At 44.1% G+C, this 23,541-nt stretch overlaps 2 protein-coding genes across 6 annotated transcripts in view; one reads left to right on the top strand and one right to left on the bottom strand.

The window, feature by feature from the left end:
- LOC144686144 (kinesin-like protein KIF24) overlaps positions 1 to 17,498 on the bottom strand; it is a 127,204-nt gene extending 109,706 nt beyond the window's left edge. For 4 of the 5 annotated variants that reach the window (XR_013577880.1, XM_078551289.1, XM_078551292.1 and 1 more), the window contains exons 1-2: positions 17,386 to 17,498; positions 3,405 to 4,039 (exon numbers count right to left, since the gene is read on the bottom strand). Coding sequence is in view for 4 of the 5 variants with exons in the window: in XM_078551289.1 (XP_078407415.1) it covers positions 3,405 to 4,018 (614 nt within the window). In the remaining variant the exon portion in view is untranslated. Of the gene's footprint in view, positions 1 to 3,404; positions 4,040 to 10,320; positions 10,443 to 17,385 lie in introns of those variants that run through there. The other variant, XM_078551290.1, reaches the window with a different exon arrangement.
- Positions 17,499 to 17,746: 248 nt separating this feature from the next.
- Positions 17,747 to 23,314, top strand: nudt2 (nudix (nucleoside diphosphate linked moiety X)-type motif 2). Its single transcript, XM_078551249.1, has 2 exons — positions 17,747 to 17,999; positions 22,035 to 23,314. Exons 1-2 carry the CDS (start codon positions 17,870 to 17,872, stop codon positions 22,346 to 22,348), a joined length of 444 nt encoding a protein of 147 aa, XP_078407375.1. The 5' UTR covers positions 17,747 to 17,869; the 3' UTR covers positions 22,349 to 23,314.
- Positions 23,315 to 23,541: the final 227 nt, after the last annotated feature.

The raw sequence follows: 23,541 nt of genomic DNA, 5'->3' as shown, positions 1-23,541 counted from the left end.
CCTCATCCCGCTGCCACTATAATTTAACTGACTGCAGGAGAGGCCTGTGCCCAACGTGTAGCCTGGTACATTTAACCATGCGGACTGCTGGTCAGTGAAATATGGCCGGCCTTCATCTTGGGCTCCCTGTGTTACTCGGAGGGCCCTCCCCACCTCTGATTGGCCAGCAGCTCTGCAAGAAGGGACTTCCTCCTGGAAACAGACTGAAGTCCCACCTCATACTAATTAAAGAGCCAACGCCCAAATAATTAAAGCGAGGCGAGCTAGCCAACTGGAGGTGGGCTTACCCTCAACAATACACTGGAGTGTGGGGAGCTCGCCCTCAGCATATAATCCAGCCCAATAATCAGAGACAAAATGAATCATCATTTGGAAAAACATTGTTTAATGAATGAGAGCTAGCAAAAATGCGTTAAAGGCAAATTATGTATGTCTGACATGATCAAATATTTAATGAAATAACAGAGGGGGCCGATGAAGACAGTGCAGTTTATGTGTATATGGACTTCCAAAAGGTGTTTGATAAAGTACCACTTAACAGACTTATTAGCAAAATGGATGTCGATTAAATGAGAGCGGCAGTAGTAGAATAGAAACAACATTGCCTAAGAGACAGAACACAGAGTAGTGGCGTATGGTTGGTTTTCTGATTGGAAGAAAGGATATGGTAGTGTTGGTTATTGGTATTAGGATCATTAAACTTTCTGATATACATGTTAATGATATGAGTATAAAGGGCATAATTTCACAGATTGCAGAAGACACAAAACTCGAATGTAACGAACGAGGATAATATCTGACTTCCAGAAAATGTGGACAGTCTGCTGAAATAGACACATTGCAGATGGAATTTAACGCAGAGAAGTATGACATTTTGGTAGGGAGAATGATGAAGGGAAATAAAAACTAAATATACAATTTTAAAGGGATGCAAGACGAAAGCGATCTGAGGGTATAGTAAGCATCTCTAAAAAAGATGACAATACAAGTTGAGGGGACTGTTAAAAAACTGAATGGAATCCTTGGCTTTATTAATAGAGGCATACAATACAAAAGCAAAGGAGTTATGCTAAACCAATAGTTAAGCCCCAGCTAGAGTATTGTGTCCAATCCTGATCACCACATTTTATAAAGGATGTAAAGACATTCGAGAGGGTGTACACAAAATTTACTAGATACTAGGGTTGTGGAACTTCAGTTATGTGGAGAGACAAGAGAAGCTGGGGTTGGCCTCATTAAAGCAGAGAAGGTTATGTCGAGATTTAATGGAGGTGCTTAAAATCATGAAGGCTTTTGATAGAGTAAGAAAGGAGAAATTGTTCCTAATGGCAGGAGAATCAGTAACCAGAGGACAAAGATTTAAGGTTATTGGCAAAAAAGACCAAAGGTGACAGAAGGAATTTGTTTTTTATGCAGCGAGTTGTTTTGATCTGGAAAGCAGATGACACAAAGCTGGGTGGGACGGTGAGCTGTGAGGAGGATGCAGAGATGCTTCAGTGTGATTTGGACAAGCTGAGTGAGTGGGCAAATGCATGGCAGATGCAGTATAATGTGGATAAATGAGAGGTTATCCACTTTGGTAGCAAAAACAGGAAGACAGATTATTATCTGAATGGCTATAAATTGAGAGGGGAATGTGCAACAAGACCTGGGTGTCCTTGTACACCAGTCGTTGAAGGTAAGCATGCAGGTGCAGCAGGCGGTAAAGAAGGCAAATGGAATGTTGGCTTTCATAGCCAGAGGATTCGAATACAGGAACAGGAATGTCTTGCTGCAATTGTATAGGGCCTTGGTGAGACCACACCTGGAATATTGTGTGCAATTTTGGTCTCCTTATCTGAGGAAGGATGTTCTTGCTATAGAGGGAGTGCAGCGAAGGTTTACCAGACTGATTCCTGGGATGGCGGAATTGACATATGAGGAGAGATTGAGTTGATTAGGATTATATTCGCTGGAATTCAGAAGAATGAGGGGGATCTCATAGAAACCTATATAATTCTAACAGGACTAGACAGGGTAGATGCAGGAAGGATGTTCCCAATGGTGGGGGAGTCCAGAACCAGGGGTCACAGTCTGAGGATATGGGATAGACCATTTAGGACTGAGATGAGGAGAAATTTCTTCACCCAGAGAGTGGTGAGCCTGTGGAATTCGTTACCACAGAAAGTAGTTGAGACCAAAACATTGTATGCTTTCAAGAAGGAGTTAGATATAGCTCTTGGGGTGAAAGGGATCAAAGGTTATGGGTAGAAAGTGGGAGCAGGCTATTGAGTTGGATGATCAGCCAAGATCATCATGAAAGGCGGAGCAGGCTCGAAGGGCCGAATGGCCCACTCCTGCTCCTAGTTTCTATGTTTCTACGACCTGAAAGGGTGGTGGAAGCAAATTCAATAACAGCTTTCCGAAGGGAATTGGAGAAAGATTTGAAGGAGAACATTTTGCTGGACTGAGCAGAGGAATGTATAGCTCTTTCAAAATGCCAGCACAGATGCAATGAGCTGAACAATCTAATCCTGTGCTGTATCATTCTATGATTCTATAAAAGCCAGGATTTTCCCCCTCAAACTTTTCAGTACTGAGCATTTGCATGCAAATATTGACTCATTCCGAAGGACCTATTGTCATAGACTGAGTCAGCTACCCTAAAGAAAATATGTGTTCTAAATACAGAAAAGTGGTTTTGGCTAGTAAACAGCAACAAAAAGAACATGCTAAGTAGGAGATGAAAAATCTGGTAACTGTGCAGATCCTTTGAAATCTCCACGTGATCCCAATAGAATCCAGAAGCCCTCTGGGCCATCAGAGAAACTCAAAGCAGTATCTTTTGGCATCCATGTACAGAGTACGCCACCAAAGTCCTAGGAACAAACATTTTTATTCTTATCTTGCTGGATGTCGAAGGCACTGCGAAGCCTTCAAACAACTCTCTTCCTGAAAAGGTGGTGGAAGCAGAGTCTTTGAATATTTTTAAGACAGAGGTGGAAAGATTCTTGGTAAGCAAGGGGGTGATAGTGGTTATCAGCGGTAGGTGGGATGCAGTTTTCAGGTTACTATCAGATCAGCCGTGATCCTATTAAATGGCAGTGCAGGCTCAAGGGGCTGAGTGGACTACTTCTGCTCCTTGTTTGTGTGTTCAAGAACAGAGGACTGTATGCTTAAATTCATTTCACACAGTACCAAGAGCAGATATCAATCACATCTATCTGGACTGAATTCAAACCGATGCTCCATAGAAAATTATTCAATGTGTTGATCCATTGTACCTTAATATTGTGAAATTTAGTTTTCATAATGTAATGTGATAACATCAATACTCAAGTTCTCTCATATAAAAGGAATTTTGCAAAAGCTCTAAAGAACTAGAAATTAGTGCATGATCAATCTTGAAATGGTCATTCCAATACCTTGAGACAGCATGTGGTAGTCCATAATTATATCCTGAAACGTGCAAAATCATTTTTGTGTTTTGGATTTCACTACTGTCACAAACCCTTGTACTGTTTGGTGAGAATATTGTTGGGCGACCATGTTCCTTCTCAGGAAGAGAGTGCATATCTTTTAGACATAATTTGGCAGGTAGTTGGTCAACTGGTGAAGGAAGCTTCAACAATCCTGACGCAGTATCCTGAAGTTGATTTACGCAAGATATTAATGGAGGATAACTACTGGGATCAGATACCTGACTGACATTGTCCCTTTTATTATTGGACAAAGATTCAAAGTTCAACTGTCGTCGAGGGCCAGGTTTAACTTTCTCCACAAATAAATTAAGTGTGCCTGCCTGGGCACAGTCAGTACTTGCACCTGCACCGTGTTCCTCTTCTTGAACAGCTTTTATGATTTGAATGAGCTGGAATAAACGTTTTTGATCATGCGTATTGTGTATCCCCAGCACAGAATACTCATTCACGGTCAGCTTAACCAGGTCTTGCGACTTCAGTAAACCCATTGCTGTGAAGTGAGTGTAATACTGTTCCAGTCCCGCTTCACACAGACATTCGTAGAGGCACGAGGACATCCTACCAAACTTATATTAGCACTGGAAAACAAAAATTTGCAGATTACATTTTCAATTTTGGTATTATTTTGGGAAATATTTGCCCAATATAAACTTCAAGCTCTTGGTCTCAATCAAATAGACTTTCCCTGAAAATAAAATGGAATACAATTAAGTGATTTACAACTATTTTCTGTAATATTTCTGCTTTTATTTTAAACAGTTCTCACCAAGGAGAAGAACTTTGGAATGAAGATGAAATCACCTTTAGTGGTTCCAACGTTGAACATTCCTATATTAGATACAGCATGAATCAGAGTAAAGCTCTCTGCTTCAATATTACACCAAACTCAGTCCTTTATTGAAGCCATGTGAATTTTCCCATGTTCACAGCAGCAATCACCAATCTGTGAAAGAGCGCCGATTCATGCCAAATTATAGAGAGTTTGTGCTTGAACTAACAGCTCCTAGGGATTGGGGGAAGGTTAGGCAAAATGATTTCAACTATGACCTTGTCGGTTAACAGAAAAAGGAGACTTTTATCCCATCTATCCAAACGTGATTCAAATCCAGTTTCTGAATGTTACAAGTAAGGTTGAGAAAGTATAAGTCATCTTAATGTGAGCTCGTACAGTAAAAACCCTTCACTTTCTTCTTGTGGGTATCGATGCCACAGGAGTTTCTGAATATTGGCTTTTGGGAAAACCCCATCACTGTAACAACCAACATTTCCCTCACTGGGGCTTTCATGTCTGTAGCGTGACAAGGGGTGAGAAGGTTATGTTGATGGGGTTAGATGAAGTATGGTGAATGGAGGGATGTGTCAAACACAAACACAAGCATAGACAAGATAGGCAAATTGGCCCATTTCTGCGCTGTTAATTATACATAATCCTATGTAAATGCTGGTTGAGGAATAAATATTAGCCTGGACACCAGGGAGAACTCCTGGGCTCCTCTTCTTCAAACATTCCTTTGCTAACTCTGGACTTGACTATTCCAATACTCTTCTAACTGGCCTCCTACCTATCATCCTACGTGAACGTGAAATCTTTCAAAATTCTGCTGCCCGTATCCTAACTCACACCAAGCTCTATTCACTCGGTGCACCTTTGTTTGCTGACCTACATTGGCTCCCAGTCCAGCAATGCCTCAATTTTAAAAAGTCTCATCATTATTTTCAAATTCATCCTTAGCCTCGCTGCTCCCTATCGCTATAACCTCCTAAACCCAACGGGATCTCTATGCTCCTCCAATGCTGGCCTCTGCAGTTGCCAGGTTTTCTTTCCTACAGCACTGACGGCCAAAACTTCAGTTGCCTAGACCTTAAACTCTGGAATTCCCTCCCTAAACCTCTTTATGTCTCCATTTCTCTTTCCTCCTTTACGATGCTCCATAAAACCTGCCTCAGACCAAGCTTTTGGTCAACAATCCTAATAGCTCCTAATGTGGCTCAGTCAAATTTTACTTCATAATCTATGCTAAAGACGGTATATAAATGAAAGTTGTGCCACGAGACTTGCAGGCACAACTTCTGACTCCACGGGCGGAATTTTCTGTGCCCGCTGGCAGCGGGCATGCACGGTGGTGTAATCAGACAATATGGTGAGAAGGCCAGAAATCGGTTTCACAACATCAAGAAACCAGTTTGCAATCATCCGCTCAGCCCATCAATGGCGGGCCATGTTTCCCGCCGGAATCAGGCCCCCACACAGGACTGTCCGCCCACTCATGCAAACGTGTTTCACAACAGCATATATAAGGCATGCACTCAGCGAGCTGCACTTTGAGGGGAACTCGGAGGTGAGTGCCCAGTAACGTTGAGCAGTGCTCGCCTGGAGCGCCTGTTGGACTCAAGGGTGAGGCACATTGCGGGGGGCGGGGGGGGCAGGGTGAAAGGGCTGCCCTGTGATTGTGGTGACTTGAGGATGGGGGCAAGGGCTGTCCTACAGTTGAAGGTAGTACACAAGCACATGTGGGGTGGTGGGGGATGGAAGTTGCCATGCATTAGGGAAACCTTGCATAAAAAGTGTTAATTCCTCTGCAGCTGAGATAGTTCAGGCTCAGCCACATTGACATATGTGGAATTGGGACTCTAGCTTATCTGCTCACTCAAGCAACGCAGAGGTATGAAAGTGCCACTAAGTGCTCCAGAGCTTTTCACCCCTCGGGCACAGACTGCAAACTAATGAGCATTTTAGTGGACTGCAGAACAGTTGGACGACTAGGCACGTTGTACAATCTCCTTGCTAAAGCTGGCCATGGAGCAGTCACTGGTGAGGCACTCACGCCCCTTGTAATGTCATCATCCCAGTTTGGATCAGTCTCCTCCATGGTTCAAGCTAACAGTGCAGCCTTGCAGTGTGGGATATGAGAATGCCTGAGCTGAGAGCACAGCATGCAGCCCAATGGGCAAGGCTGCCACCAATCGGTCAGATGGAATGGGGCAGAGGTGGTTGGGGTTTCGAGCAGCCATGCAGCGCACTAAACTCTGGCCATCCAAGTGGTGGCCAGCACACATTAAGGAGCCTTTAGACTTAACCAAGAGAGGTTCTTAGTACCCAAGTGAACCCACACATCTCTCCCTTTCATCCTGCAGGAGAAGCTTTTTTTTATATTCATAGGATGTGGGCGTCGCTGCCTGGGCCAGCATTTATTGCCCACCTCCCACCCTTAATTGCCCTTGAGAACTGAGTGGCTTGCTAGGCACTTCAGAGAGCATTTAAAAGTCAACCACATTGCTGTGGGTCTGGAATCACATGTAAGCCAGACCAGGTAAGGACGGCAGATTCCCTCCCCTAAAGGACATTAGAGAACGAGGTTTCATAGTCATCATTGGACTTTTAATTCCAAATTTCACCATTTGCCATGGTGGGATTCGAACCCAAGCCTCCAGAGCGTTACTCTGGGTATCTGGAGTACTAGTCCAGTGACAATATCACTGTGCCACCACCTCCCTTAATCAGGAGGTATATCAGGAGCAAGGAGCCTGGTGAACTAGCTATATGCCCCGTGGCATACAGAGAGTATAGACGACGGAGAAGAGAGCAACAGAGGCACCTGGCTGCACAAAGGGAGGAGCAGCACCCTCTGGAAGAAGGGGTAGCTGGGGTTCCCGCACACGCTGCTGAAGAGCCACAGCGAGCTGTCGTTGGCTGGCAGCTAGCTAGACCCAAGGTCTATAGACGCCACCTTTCATTCCTGCAGATGACCGACAACCAGTGTCGCTGAAGACTGCGCATGTCTAGGAAATTGGTCGGTCACATCTGTCAGCTAGTGCTGGATTTGGCGCCACGGGGACATGGAGGGCATCTACTGCTGGTGGCCATGAAAGTACCGCGGCGCTCAATTTTTACGTCAGTGGCTCCTTTCAGGGCTCCACAGGTGACCTCTGTGGGAAATCACAAGCCTCCACCCACAAAAGCATCCATGAGGTCATGGATGTCATTTTCACAAGGGCACACAACTTTGTGCATTTCTTAGAACCATAGAACACTACAGCACAGAAAACAGGCCATTCGGCCCTTCTAGTCTGTGCCGAAATATTACTCCGCTAGTCCCATTGACCTGCACCTCGTCCATAACCCTCCAGACCTCTCCCATCCATGTATCTATCTAATTTATTCTTAAAACTTGTGAGCCCGCATTTACCACGTCAGATGGTAGCTCGTTCCACACTCTCACCACTCTCTGAATGAAGAAGTTCCCCCTAATGTTCCCCCTAAACCTTTCCCCTTTCACCCTAAAGCCATGTCCTCTCGTGTTTATCTCTCCTAATCTAAGTGGAAAGAGCCTACTCGCATTTACTCTGTCTATACCCCTCATAATTTTGTAAACTTCTATCAAATCTCCCCTCATTCTTCTACGCTCCAAGGAATAAAGTCCTAACCTGTTTAATTTTTCCCTGTAACTCAACTCCTTAAGACCCGGCAACATCCTAGTAAAATCTTCTGGGAGAGAGCCAAGATGCAAAAACAATTGGATTTGCTTGAATCTCTGGTTTCCCATAGGAGCAGGGTGTGATCGGCTGCACTCACATGGCACTCAGATCTCCGCCGCAACAAGGAGTCAACTATGTCAAACACAAGGGCTTCCATTTGCTGAACGTGCAGCTCGTATGCAACCACCACAAACGCATCCTGCAGGTCTGCACATGGTTTCCAGGGAGTGTCCATGGCTCCTACATTCTCAGTCGATCACAGGTCCCTGACATCTTCCAGGGTCCACAGAGGCTGCAGGGATGTCTCCTTGGGGACAAGGGCTACCCGCAGAGGACGTGGCTGATGACACACGTGCAGCAACCTCAGATTGCAGCACAGCAAAGGTATAATGAGGCTCATGCTACAACTCACAACTTGGTGAAGCAAACCACCGGGATGCTGGAAATGAGGTTCTGTTGCCTGGACCGGACTGGTGGAGCACTACAATATAGTCCAGAGATGGTGTCGCGCATCGTTGTTGCCTGCTGCTACCTTAACAACCTGACGGTGCAACGGGGAGAGGAGCTGGCTGAGGGGGAGATGCAGGAGCTGGAGGTCTCCTCCGATGAGGTGGATGTCGACAGTGATAAGGGTGAGGAGCTCCTCGAAGGTGATGATTACGGCAATGAGGCCCTCGCATTGGCCAGATAAGGCAAGAGCACTCAAGAGGTTCTCATAGCTGCTAGATTTGTGGAGAATGATGACAACATGCAGTGAAGAGTCACCATCCTCACATTCCACCTATGAACGTTTGACCCCAGTCTGGCTTATGATAGCGCACATACCCTCTGTGTTAATGCTCCTGTCATGAAGACGCAGTGGAGGCCCTAATAGTCGCTCGATTGCAGGAGGACAATGAAGACATGCAGTGAGGACACTCCACAGATCTTCACATTGCCTCTGTGAATGTCTGACTCCTGTCTGGCAGACGGCAGCATACTTGCACTCTGTGACCAGGGTCATATCATGGAGATGCCGCCATAAAACTTTAAAAGCACCTGATCCTTTGTCCGTCTTCAGCTCCTGACCCCTTCAGGAGCGCAGCATTACTGGTCACAGATGCTGAATAAATGGGGGCCAGCCCCACCTTAAAGGTGCTGAGATTACACAAAGAGAATGACAGTACTCTGTGACACCTGCCTACGACATTCTGGCAGCAATGACAAGCACTGTCGAGGTGCACACATCACTAATGTGTCCAGGGTGTGTGAGGCCGGACTATCACTTTGGTCTGAAGGCTGCACAAAGCACAGGGAAGAGGCCCCGGAATGAGACATCTGCCTTTATCTAGTGCAGAAAGGTTTCACATCTGAGTGACATGAACACTGCTCATCAGAACAAGGAGCCAAAGGCAGGGAGATATTCTTTGGAGTTTATTGACAATAGCAAACATTATGTACAAGTGATTAACACCAGTGCCCAGGCTGTGTCAGCTATGGCTCAGTTCATAGCACTCTCGCCTTTGAATCAGAAGGTTGTGGGTTCATGTCCCACTCCCGGAAACCAAGAACTGTGAATGTACTCGAAAGAGTTACAATCTGTGACTGTTGATAACTCGAAAGAGTTACATCTTCTTAGCGAGGTGTCAGCTGTGGCTCAGTTCATAGCACCCTCGCCTTTGAATCAGAAGGTTGTGGGTTCATGTCCCACTCCCGGAAACCAAGAACTGTGAATGTACTCGAAAGAGTTACAATCTGTGACTGTTGATAACTCAAAAGAGTTACATCTTCTTAGCTTTCCTAACCATGCCACTATGTCTTGGTGCTCTCCGTACAGTGGAGGTGGAGGTAGTCTGCTGACTGCTATGCCCTGTCTGTGATGACCTTGGTTGGCGTCCTCTGGAGGGCCGAGACCTGGAGGGCCCCGGCCTGCTTTCGGGGTCCTGCTGTGTGGCAGTGGCATTCTCCTTGGCCTGTGGAGCTAGAGCTTCTGATGTCACAGGAAGAGGGGATTCAGATGGGCTGGACACTCCTGGAGTCACCTGGATGGATGGCCCTAGGGGGTATGCCTGCTGATCCTCCTCCCTATGGGTGCCCGGCGGCCCCTGGCTGACTCCTGGAGAAGAAGGGGTAGAGGGGGTGAGATCAGGCTGCCCCGCATCCCTCTCGCATGCACACTGTTGGAAGCCAACTATGGCATCAGCGATGGAGTTCAGCCCGCGCAGCAGTGCAGGAGCGATGTCCTGGCCAAGGTCTCCTTGGCGGCCGCCATCCTGCCAATGTTGACCTCGGTGCATGGGCATGCTGGCGCTATCAGCTCAACTTGGCCTCCAGCAGTCCTCTGGGTGGACCTGGTAAGTCCCTGTTGCTACCTACTATGGATCAGAAAGTGCAGTATGCTCACCAGATTGAGATCCTGAGGCTACTCTAAAGCTAGGTCCCACCAAGGTATGTCTCTCTGTCCTGGTGGAAGGTGTGGGTAGGCGCTGTGATGGGACGTCAAGGAGGGTACCTTCAGATTCCTCTTCCGAGGTATCTTTGGGGCTTGACTGGAGGCCCTGGGTTGTGGACTCTGTCAGCTGTTTGGCAGATGTGCCTGTGAAAGCAAGGAGAGGTAATTAGAACATGGCAGTGGCCTGTGAAACAGAACACATCACTCACAGCATGGTTATCTGACGGATGTTGCACTGCTGGATCCTCACTTGGTAGAGCACCACCGACCTCAACGTCAGCACATGACCAGTCCAGATCATCGCCAGCCAGCTGGAGGTCTCTGTTTTCGAAGTCTGTGAGGACCTCAATTTCAGGCATTCCACCACCAGTCTGCGCCCTCTCCCTCTTGTTATGTGCCAGTTTGTCCGGCATGAATAGAGATGGAGAGAGTGTAAGCAGGGCACCTGCCATGCCAGATGATAAGTATGCCTGGCATGTGTGGGTGGTGAGTGGTCCCATGGATGGGATGAGGACAATGAAGGTGTGTGTGAGAGAGTGAATGGTGATGTCCCTTGAACTGGCAGTGAGTGAGGACCCTGTGGATGTGTGATGGGTTTGAGAGTATGTGAGTTGAGAGTGATGAGAAGAGTGACTTACCCTTGCAGAACGAAGGAGATCATTCATCCTCTTGCAGCATTGGGTGGCTGTCCTCTTTTGCAGGGCTTTGGCACTCACCAACGCTTCCCAAGCCGGATTGGCGATGTTGCTACCCATACTGCAGCCAGGGTGGGGGTAGAGGTCATCCTGGCGGGCCTCCACAGCATCCACAAGGCACTTGAGGGGCGCATCATTGAACCTGAGGGCTGCAGCCTTTTTGCCTTTTGGGGCCATGTTTTCCATGCAGCAGTCCTGGGCTGGAAGCACTGAGAGGTGTGCGTGCGGCTGCACTTTAAATATGGTGCCTGGTGTCATGAAGCAGCGAGGTAGTGGTATGGTGGGTGAATGAGAGCCCGCCCGCCATGGAAATGGCATTTTTCCCAGAATGCATAATTAATGCAGCGGGTTTAGGAGGATATGGCATGAGGAGCCGCCATTGTGGCCGCTGGGTAAAACATTGTTTTACCCGCCCACTACCGCACTTAGTGCAAATCTAGGATGATTCCGCCCCAAGACAAGAGTGCTACCACCGAACCAATATCAGATAAACAATGGGACTCTCGTGTGCTATAACCATTCTAGATGTAATGGTAAGAAATACTTTATAAATGCTTTATACTCTATGGTCACCAACGTTTCCAAGCCTGTTACGTATTTTGTTTATACTCAGAGTAATTGTAGTCAGTCCAGGGAGTTGAGTTGTTTTAGGCTCAGTTTCTCAGTATTTAGATTATCTGTCACAAACATAAGGTTTATAAGCTTACTATGTTTCTGGACTGTGTCTTTAGGATAAAATGAAGGGGGCCATGTGATCTGTTCCAAGGTCTGCCTAACAACAGGCCTGGGTGATGTGATATAAGCGGAGGCCTGGGTTGTTTTGCTAGAAAGAAGATGTAAGGTGTTCACACATGGAAACAATAACAGCAACATCTGTGTTTACAATGATTTGATTGCTAGTCACCGAAGTCCCAGGAAGATGTTGAGAATGTCAGGTTGTAAACAATTATGCTTGATTCTATCTTGGGAGCAAATGGATAGTTTAGAGTTGGAGGGGTCTAAAGAATAGCTTATCAGCATTTCTACTGGGATACAAGGGCCTTGTGATTCATGTTGCCTTGGAGATGAGCCTGAAGGGATGGGCTTTTAAGGTATCTCTGAAAACTCAGACATAAGTCGTCTGTCAGGATCCAGAGAGAAAAAGCAGTTAATGGGCAAAAGTGTCTTTGGTTCACCTGTTCTACCCTTTCATTGTGCAAATGAAAGGATACAATCACATTATTTTGTACTCATTTTTGCAAAATACTCATTTTGCATCTCTGCTGTACCTTCATCCTCCAAAAGAAGATTTATTTCGTTAATTGACCATGTCCATTTTTAAAAATTCATTTTTAAGTTTTAATTGTATTTATAACATCCTTTGCTGTTTTTCTTTACATCACCTGCCAGTCTCTCTTCATATCTAATTTAGTAGCCAAATGTTGTTACACAAAATACACTGTATTTACAGTTTACATTTAATATATTTAAGCATAATCGGCTATGTTTTTTAGGTTGAAATCACACATCCAGGAAATGTTGTCTGTGTAATGCTGCTAAAATTTACGAAAGATTATATACTTATTTCTAATTTAAATATTTTAATTGATATTTTCGATAAGTGGATAATAATCAACAATGATCACTGAGTAATTTTGATGATATTTCGTATAATAGTAACATTCAAAGTATATTTTAATTTGAAATTATAGACCTGGTATAGTAGTTTGATCATGTCATCTTATTTAAACTATAATAAGTACGTAAGGACTAACCACAGAACCTTAACAACACCAAAGGAGGCCATGTGGCCCATCATTTCTGCACTGGCTCTCCAAACGAGCATTATGATCTAGTGCCATTGCCCTGCCTTTTCCCGATACCCTTGCACATTATTTCTATTCAAATAATCATCTAATGTCCTCTTGAATGCCTTGATTGAGCCTGTCTCCACCATACTTCCAGGCAGTGCATTCCAGACCCGAACTACTCATTGTGAGAAAAAGTTTTTTCTCACGTCACGCTTGCTTCTTTTGCAAATCACTTTAAATCTGTGCCCTCTCATTCTTGATCCTTTTACGAGTGAGAACAGCTTCTCCCTATCTACTTTGTCCAGCCCCCTCATGATTTTGAACATCTCTATCAAATCTCCTCTCAGCCTTCTTCTCTCCAAGGAGAACAGTCTCAACCTTTCCAATCTATCCTCATAGCTGATGTTTCTCATTGCTGGAGCCATTCTTGTAAACCTCTTCTGCACTCTCTCCAACGTGTTCACATCCTTCCTATAATATGGTGTCCAGAACTGTACACAATATTCCAGCTGATGTCTAACGAGTGTCTTATATAAATTCAGCATTACCTCCCTGCTCTTGTACCCTATGTCCCTATTAATAAGGGCCAGGATACTATATGCTTTATTAACTGCTCTCTCCATCTGTCTTGCCACCTTCAATGATCTATGCACAAGACCCAAGTCTTTCTGCTCCTGCACCCCTTTCAAAATTTCACCTCTTATTTTATATTGTCTATCCATGTTCTTCCTACCAAAATGCATCACCTCACACTTCTCCGCATTGAACTTCATCTGTCACCTATCTGCCCACTCCACCAACCTGTCTATGTCCCTTTGAAGTTCCACACCATCCTCCTTGGAGTTCACAACAGTCCCAAGTTTCGTATCATCCGCAAACTTTGAAACTGTCCCCTGCACACCAAGATCTAGATCATTAATATATATCAGGAACAGCAAGGGTCCCAATACCGACTCCTCGGGAATTCCACTACAAACCTTCCTCCACCCTGAAAAATATCCATTGACCATTACACGCCGCTTATTTTTCAGCCAATTTTGTATCCACGTTGCTACTGTCCCTTTTATTCCATGAGCAAGTCAGTTGTGTGGTACTGTGTCAAATGCCTTTTCAAAGTCCATGTACACCACATCAACAGCATCACCCTTATCGACCTCCAGCATGTTAGTTAAACAATATTTCCCCTTCAGAAATCCATGCCGGCTGTTCCTTATCAACCCATATTTTTCCATGTGGCTACTAATTCTATCCCGAATAATTGTTTCTAGAATCTTGCCCACCACTGAAGTTAAACTGACTGGTCTGTAATTGCTGGGCTTATCCTTACAAACTCTTTTGAATAAGGGAGTAATGTTTGCAATTCTCCAGTCCTCTGGCACCACCCCTGAGTCTAGGGAAGACAAAGATTATGGCCAGTGCCCCTGCAATTTCTACTCTCACTTCCTTCAATATCCTTGAATGCATCTCATCTGGTCCCAGTGCTTTGTCAACTTTAAGTACCGACAGTCTATTCAACACTTCCTCCTTATCAATTTTGAACCCCTCTAGTGACAGAGTTTCCTCATCTGTCACCATGGCCTGGGCAGCATCTATCTCCTTGGTAAAAATGGATGCAAAGTATTCATTTAATACCTCAGCCATGGCCCCTTCGTCCATGCATAAATTCCCTTTTAGGTACCGAATTGGCCCTACTCCTCCTTTTACCACTCTTTTACTATTTATATGTCTATAGAAGACTTTGGGATTCCCCTTTATGTTGGCTGCCAGTCCTTTCTCATAATCCGTCTTCACTTCTGTAATATGCGTTTTCACCTCCCCTCTGGACCTTCTGTATTCCTATTGGTTCTCAGTTGTATTTTCTACCCGTCATAAGTGCACTTTTTCTTCTTTATCTTAATTTCTATCTCCTTTTTCATCCAGAGGGTTCTGGGTTTGTTTGTCCTACCTTTCCCTTTCAATGGAACATACCTTGACTGTGCCCAAACCAATTCTTTTTTAAAGGTAGCCCATTGTTCAGCTCCAGTTTTTCCTGTCAATCTTTCGTTCCAGTCTATTTTGCCCAACTCCATTCTTGCCTCAGCGAAGTCAGCTCTTGTCCAGTTTTACTCTGGATTGCTGATCATCCTTTTCTATCATCATCCTAAAATGTACAATATAATGATCACTGTCTCCTAAACATTCCCCCACTGACACTTGATCTACTTGGCCAACCTCATTTCTAAGAACCAGGTCCAACAATGCATCTTTTCTTGTTGGATTGGACACATACTGCTGTAGAAAATTCTCCTGAACATAATCTAAGAACTTTTGCCCCTCTCCGCCCTTTACACTACCCCTGTCCAAGTCTACATTTGGACAGTAATTAAAGTCCCCCTTTATAACTACTCTATAAGGTCTGCATCTCTCTATAATTTCCCTGCAGATTTGTTCTTCTACGTCCTTCTCACTATTTGGTGGTCTGTAGATTACACCAAGCAATGTAATTGCACCCTTTTTGTTCCTTAGCTCTAGCCAAATTGATTGTCCTTAAACCCTCTGGGACATCCTCTTTCTCCAGCACTGCAATGCTCTCCTTAACCAATATTGCCACCCCTCCTCCTTTCCTATCTCTTCTGAACTCCCAGGAATATTTAACACCCTGTTCTGCCCTTCCTTGAGCCAGGTCTCTGTTATAGCCACACCATATATTTCCAAAAGGCAATCTGCACCTGTAACTCCCAAATCTTATTTACTACACTCCGTGCATTCACATCCATGCATAGTAACCCTGATTTAGATTTTGTTACTTTCTCCCTTACCCAACTTTACCTATTAACTTATTATTCTCTATATGAGTGCTATCTGTCTCTCCCAGTATTTTGTGCACCCAGGTATTCCTCTCTAATATTTTATCTAGGTTCCCACACCACTGCCAAGTTAGTTTAAAGTCCTCCCAATAGCACTAGCAAAACGGCCCTCAAGGAACTCAGTCGCAGCTCTGTTCAGGTGCAACCTGTCCGGCTTGTACAGGTGCCATCTCCCCCAGAGCCAGTCCCAGTGTCCCAAGAATCTAAAACCCTCCCTCCTGCACCATCTTTCCAGCCACGCATTCATCTGCCTTATCCTCCTATTTCTGTTCTCACTGGCTCGTGGCACTGGGAGCAATCTGGAGATTACTACATTACAACTCCTGCTTGCTAATTTTCTACCTAGCTCCCTAAATTCTGATTGCAGGACCACATTCCCCCTTCCTATCTAAGTCATTGGTACCAATGTTGTCCACGATCTCTGGCTGATCACCCTGAATATCCTGCAGCCGCTCTGTGACATCCTTGACCCTGGAACCAGGGAGGTAACATACCATCCTGGAGTCATGTCTACGGCCACAGAAACATCTGTCTCTTCCCCTAACCAATGAATCCCCTATCACTATAGCTCTTTTTTTCTTCTTTCTCCCCTCCTGTGCACCCGAACTGCTCATGGTGCCTCAAACTTGGCTCTGACTGCACTCCTCTGAGGAACCAGTGCCTTCACCAGCTTCCAAAATGAAAAACCGATTTGTGAGCGGGACCCAAGGGTCTCCTTCACTCTCTGCCTACTTCTCTTGGGCTGCCTGGTGGTCACCCATTCCCTCTCTGTCTCCAAGCCCTTAAGCTGCGGTGTGACCACCTCTCTGAACATGCTATCCGCATAGCTCTCAGCCTTGCGGATGCGCCACAGTGACTCCAGCTGCCGCTCGAGCTTTGAAACCCGGAGCTCAAGTTTTTGCAGCTGACAGCACTTCCTGCACATGTGGTCAGCTAGGATGCCGGTGGCGTCCATGGCTTCGCACTTAGGAACAGGAGTAGGCCATTCAGCCCTTCAAGTCTGCTCCCCCATTCAATAAAATCAAGGTTGATTTTAACAACATCTTCCTGCATTAACCCTTGATTCTCTTCGTCTACAAAAATTTGTCAATCTCCGACAAATATAAATGACTAAGGTTCACGACCCTTTGAGCGAAGAAATTGCTTTTTATCTCAGCCCTAAATGACTGGTTCCTTGTTCAGAGGCCGTGGCCTATCACTAAGCCAATTTCATATCTATGCTACTACTGTCTCTTTTCTTCCATGAGCTATCACTTTGCTCACAAGTCTGTTCTGCGCCACTGTAAGTCGCTAATAACTTGTGATTTTAATAATGAGGATCAACAATAAATGTGAAAAGTTGGCACTGACATTTCTCACATCTGTAAGTTGACTTTTCCAAGCAGTTAACATTGAGTATTGCTTATATTGAAGGCCTATAGTTATGTCCTTCCCCACAAGTGGAAACATTCACTCTGTAACCACTCTATCAAAACCTTTCATAATTTTAAAGACCTCTATTAGCTCTCCCTTCAGCCTTTTGACCCAGCCTGTCAATCCTTTCCTGATACCCACATATCATCCTTGTAAATCTTCTCTGCACTCTCTCCAGTACCTCTATATCCTTTTTATAACATTATTATTATATTTTATAAACATCGGCAGTTGCTGATGTTGAATCAGTTGCTGTTATGAGCACCAACGTACCGGCCTTGCAGCTTCCTCTCATCCTGCTCTTCTCTCCTGCCGTAACCAGGGCGCCGCTCAGATCCATGGCAACGCCGCAGGCCGTTTGAAAGCCACGCAGCAAAAACCCGCGCCACCGGGCCCGCGCTTAGAGATGACCAATCAGAGCGCAGGACAGGTTTACCGGATTCCCACTCTCTGACCAATCACTGCCGAGCCATCCGCAGAAGCCCGGCCACGCGGAGGCGCTGACCTATCACAAGACCCGGACTCTTACCAACCAATCGGGAGTCGGTTCTTGTTTGACGAAGACTTTCAGGAGCCGCCGATGAACGAATGAGAAAAGGGACAACCTTAAAAACACAAATTGAAGTGGACCTGTCAATGTCGCTCTTAATTGCGAGTTTCCAAATCGCGTCTCTAATTGGTGAAAACTCAGCGCGGCCCGCCAATCACTCTGTATTTCCGATTTTGGGGGTTGGACCGCTAGTTCTAGTTTCCGACCATGACTCTCCGGGCCTGTGGATTGATCATTTTCAGGAGATTCAATGCGGGATTAGCTTCCAAACTTCAGGAAATCGAGTTCCTACTTTTACAGACTTCTTATGGGAGGCATCACTGGACGCCTCCTAAAGGTGAGGCTGATCCTGAGCTTTACCCAAGGGGCGGGAATACCGCCTCTTGTCCGGTGCGGGAGCAGCCAGGGATGGCGTTCAGATTATTACCGGAATGGTGGGCACCCAACTCCCCGGAAAGATTAGGGAACCTTATGAACACGGGGAAACAGCAGAGCTGCTGTTTAAATTTGATTGTCAAAAACCAAAGAGGAAAAACCTCTTTACGCAGTGAAATGCAATGCCGGAATGTGTAGTGGAAGCAGGTTCAATCGAAACTTTCAAAAGGGAATTGGATTATTATCCTAAGAGGAAAAATTTGCGCGGGGCGGGTGGGGGGTGGTGTGTGCAAGAGTGGCACTAGGTGAATTGCCGCTGGAGAGAGCTGGCACAGACACAATGGGCCAAATGACCTCCTTTGCTGTGATCATTCTATGAAATAGACTCAGAACTGGACCAAGCAATCCAAAGAAATAGGGGAGTTGTGGCTTGCTTGCCTGATGGTAAAACGTACCAACAGTTCAACTTGATATTGTAGCTGCACCAGCTTTACAGGCTGATTGCCAATCTGTACTTCATGGGGACCAGCTTTCCCACTTTCTGAGATGTCACTGTTACTTCAGCTGCTGCTCAGTTAAGATAAATCAGGAGGGAGTGAATGTGATTTAGCTGGATGCTGATCAGCTTTGTATTGTTAGGTGTGAGCACCAAATGTATTCCATGAAACAAAAGTAAACAAGATGCCAATTGAGGGCCAAATGAGATGTGTTAGATACCACAGATTGATAATGTGAATAATATTTGACCCAACCAACCCTCATTGGAGTTTACTATCCATATGAATTACGAGCAGGGGTAGGCCATTTGGCCCCAGAGCCAAGTCCGCCAGTCAATAAAATCATGGTTGATCTGATTGAGACCTCAACTCCACTTTCCCTTCGACTTCCTTGTCAATCCAGAATCAATCTAACTCAGCCTTAAAACTATTCAATTACCATGCATCCACCGCTCTTCTGGGAAGAGAATTCCAAAAACTGACAACCTTCAAAGAAAAAATTTCTCCTCGTTGCCGTCTTAAATTGTGTCCCCTAGTTCTAGTAATAAAAATAATCAACAAATATATATGCCAACAAAGATAATCACATTTACCCACCCTAATCCCAATCTATTGTTGAATGTAGACAATGGCCTGGATTTTGCTGTTCTCGTAATTATGAGGCTGTCAGCCTTCACCATTATTTCTGGGTATAACTGTAATTTCCGGTGTCTGTACATGCATGTTTAAACACAGAAATCTGGAAGTTGCTGTCAGTGATATCCTGCTCCTCTGCAAACTGTGCTGATGCAGTCTTCGCAGGTGGAACTTGTAGACATCATTGTGATGATGCAAATTTAGGCTACTTACCCACTGTTCTCTAAAGTTGGATGAAAATCTTAGACTTTCTATAATCAGAAGTGTGTTATTAATGGTGTAGTAAATGATAATTACTGCTGAACAATCTCTAACTCGGAAAAATTAGAGGGTGGTGAGTTCAAACAAACATAGGATGACTGGAGTCTCTGCTGACAAGCCTTATAAAAATCTGTGGGCTGCTGGATGTGGTTTAGGGCAAAAGTTGTTCCTTCGCTGCGAACTGCAAAATCTGAACCACCATTTTGGCCACAACCATGAACACTGCAAGTGAATTCCACAGCTCCCCAAATCTGAGTGTAAAGAAGTTTTTCTTACATTTAATCTTGTCCCTTGTTCAAGGCCACTCAAATACTGGAAACAGTCTGCTTTACCCTGCCCTATTCTTTCATGATTTTAAACACTTCCACCATATCACCCTGAGACTGCATTGTTCCAACAAAAAATAATCATGGGTACTTAAGTGATACAACAGAACTGTGTCAACCCAGGGTCTTTTATAGGTACAAGTCTTTGTAATTTAACACTAAAACACACAAAAGATGCAACAGCACATTAAACTTATTAGATGTGCATAAATGCAGCGTTGCCACATCCCAGGAACATTTTTAAAGTATCGTACAAAAATGTCCTCTGCCAAGATCTGAAGATGTATTCGCTGTCAGCTCCAGAAGACGAGGGTGGATTTGAATCAACTGTGACACCTATAGCTGTAATTTACTTAAAAGTATCTGAACAATATGATTCAAAAAGTCAGTCTAAAAATAGTTTCTAAAACATGTATGTGAATGTAGAATTCCAGTGTGTAACTGTAGTGGGTTTATTAGTAAAGCTCTTAACGTTATGGGATAGTGCTATTTGTTATCCAGTGAAGGTGTTGCAGGAAAGAGTGGAATTCATGGAGATACTAAACATATTCCATTGTGTAAGGTAAATTTAAAAAGTAGGTTGAAAACAGGTGAGGTGATTGTTGGGGTAGTGGAAAAATTGCCCATTGCAGGGGTTCAATTTATCGTAGGAAATGATATAGCTGGGTCACAAATGTTGGTATAAGTGGAATTCATGGAGATACTAAACATATTCCATTGTGTAAGGTAAATTTAAAAAGTAGGTTGAAAACAGGTGAGGTGATTGTTGGGGTAGTGGAAAAATTGCCCATTGCAGGGGTTCAATTTATTGTAGGAAATGATATAGCTGGGTCACAAATGTTGGTGATGCCTTTTGTAGTGGAGCAGCCTGTGAAGATGCAATCAACAGAAATATTGCAGAAGGAGCATCCTGGATTGTTTCCAGATTGTGTGGTAACGAGATCACAAACTCACAGGTTGAAACAGGAAGAGGAATAATCTAAAAGATGGGAAGGATGCTGACATCCAATTAGCTGGATCTGTCTTTAAAAAGATTGTTCAGGAAGTGAAGGTGGGAGAGAGTGATGCTGAAGTGTTTAGCTTAGTGAAATTAGAAGAGTTACAGCAGAAAGATTCATAAATAAGGCAGCTATATCAGACAGCTTATTCTGAAACTGAGATAGAATGTATTCCAGAGTGTTATTACCTTAAAAATAACATGTTAATGAGAAAATGGAGACAGTCTCATATTCCGGCAGACGGAAAGTGGGCGGTAGTACATCAAATAATACCATCTGGATACAGAAACAAAATATTAAGAATGGCCATGTGTGATCTTGAAAGGTGGGTTGTGCGAAGACAGACTTGTGAATAAGTAGCCTCTAGCCACCCCAGAGAAATGCTTGTTTGTTCCAAAAAGCAAGGTTTTCTCTTAAAAGCCTTGGAATTCTATTGTCGGGTGAGAGGAAGAGAGAAGCTGTAAAATACCTTCCTTATAGCAACAGTGGGTGCCTTGTGGTAATATTACTGGATGTTTTATAGATAAGAATCTATTTGGACTGTTGCCTAGGAGAAGGATGTTTACTTGGGAGTCTAACTAAGTAGGAATCTTTTGGGAAATATTGTAGGACTAAATTTAACTGTGTAACTGTAATCTTGGTCAGTTTCCTTTTGTTAATGTTTTAATTTAATCTTTAAAATCTCCAAAAGTGGCAGTGGACTCTTTACTTCTGACTTCTTGTAATAAAAATACATATTGCAAATTGTTGTGATAGCTTGGCCATGTTTTGAGGGACTTGGTCAGCCTGGCAATTGCCACCTGCCATATCATAACAGTACGCAATTCTTTGAAGGTGGCAGGACAGATTGAGATGCTGTTAAGGCTTATGGGTTATGGGCTTTATAAGTAGAGGCATAGACTACAAAACCAAAGAAATGATGTTAAACCTTTATAAAACACTGGCTGGGCCACAGCTGGAGTATGGTGTCCCATTCTGGATGCTTCATTTTAGGAAGGATATCAAGGCCATAGAAAGAGTGCCGAGGAGATTTACTAGAGTGTACCATGGATGTAAGACTTCAGTTATGTGGAGAGATACTGCCTAAAATAAATTTCACCCTCCTAAGATTGATTTGTGATATTTGCTATTCAAAGAAAACAAAAATCTGTCAGTCAGAATGCTTTGTGGTAGTAAACATGATAAAGCAAAAATGTAATAATGATTTGTAAAGTACAATTGTTCACTGATGTGGTTGCTCAAGGCCATTATGGTCTAATATGTGTGTATTTTTTTTAAGGGCATGTTGATCCAGGCGAAGATGACCTTAAAACTGCATTCCGTGAAACTGAGGAAGAAGCAGGACTAAAAAGCAAGGATTTTAGTGTGCTTGATGGATACAAAAAAGAAATTATATACGAAGTGAATAATAAACCCAAAACTGTTATCTATTGGCTGGCAGAACTAAAGGATTATAACGCAGAAATAAAACTCTCTGATGAGCACCAGGCATTCTGCTGGTTAAATGTGGATGAGGCCTGTAAACTTGCTCAATATCAAGAAATGCAGGAAGCACTGACGGAAGCACACCAGTTCATCTCAACAAATAAATAAGACCAGGTTCTTTGGAAAAGGAAAGGGCCTAGAATGTTTGTTAAAGTTTTTGAAGGTTTCTTCCTCCTCTTCTACATTGCTCTTGTAACTTAAGACAGTGACCCAATGCAATTGCACAGGTGTCAACAGGTACTCCAAAAGCTTGCTTAAGTAGTCTTTCATGTGTGAGCCTGGACCTTGAATGTTGTAGGCTACAAAATGGAAACATTTCCCTGTCTTTGCCAAATTCTCTCTCTCGTACACACACGTTCCTGCAGAAACCTAGCTGGTGACCGAAGAAAGAAAGATCTTATATAATACCATTCATAAAACTCAGGATGTCCCAAAGTGCTTCATAACCAATTAATTGCTTTTGAATTGTAGTCATTATTGTTATGTAAGTAAACATGGAAGCCAGATTGCATGCAGCAAGGTTCCACAAACAACATTGAGCTAACTCAGATACTCTGTTTTAGTGATGCGGTTGGAGAGATAAATATTGGCCTGGGCACTGGAGAGAACTACCCTACTCTTCTTTGAATCGTGCCACAGAATTTTTTTTCTGCATCGACCTCAAAGATAAGATGAGGCCTTGGTTTAACATCTCATCTGAAAGATGGCACCTCTGCAGGGCAGCATTCCCTGAGCACCGCACTGAACAACCCACAGCCTTCTGACTTAGTGTCAAGAGAGTTAACACTGAACCAGGGCTGATACCACAAAAAACAGATTAACTGGTTATTCATCTCAGTTCTGTTTTTAGGACCTCACTGGTCCTTGGCTACCACGTTTACTTGTAAATCAGCAGAACCTCATTGGCTGTAAAGCACTTTAGGTTATTCAGAGGACATGAAAGGTTCTATGTTAACAAATCCTCTTTCTTTTCAGGTCTTTACTTTGCCAGTCTTCCCTTAGCTACCTATCTTGATATTTCCTGGACTTTGTAAATGTGCAAGGTCTCTACCTTTCAAAACCTCCCTGAGCTCTGCACAACCTGAGATTGACTTTTTGCATTGGCTTCTCATGTTATTGATTGATTGATAATCTTGCTGCATTATTTTCAGCAGGAGCTATGGAAGCACGCTCTCCCCAATAAAATCCTTCATAATAAGTAGTATTTCGTAGTTAAAACATTATTTGTTTTCATTGCAGATGGAAACATTCAACAATGTTATGAAACCAAATGTACTTTTTTGTGGTGATCTACATCACAA

The sequence above is a fragment of the Cetorhinus maximus genome, chromosome 1, assembly GCF_964194155.1.
Source record: "Cetorhinus maximus chromosome 1, sCetMax3.hap1.1, whole genome shotgun sequence".
NCBI lineage: Eukaryota > Metazoa > Chordata > Chondrichthyes > Lamniformes > Cetorhinidae > Cetorhinus > Cetorhinus maximus.
Note: the sequence above shows the minus strand (reverse complement) of the source record. Positions and strands in the feature narration are given on the sequence as shown.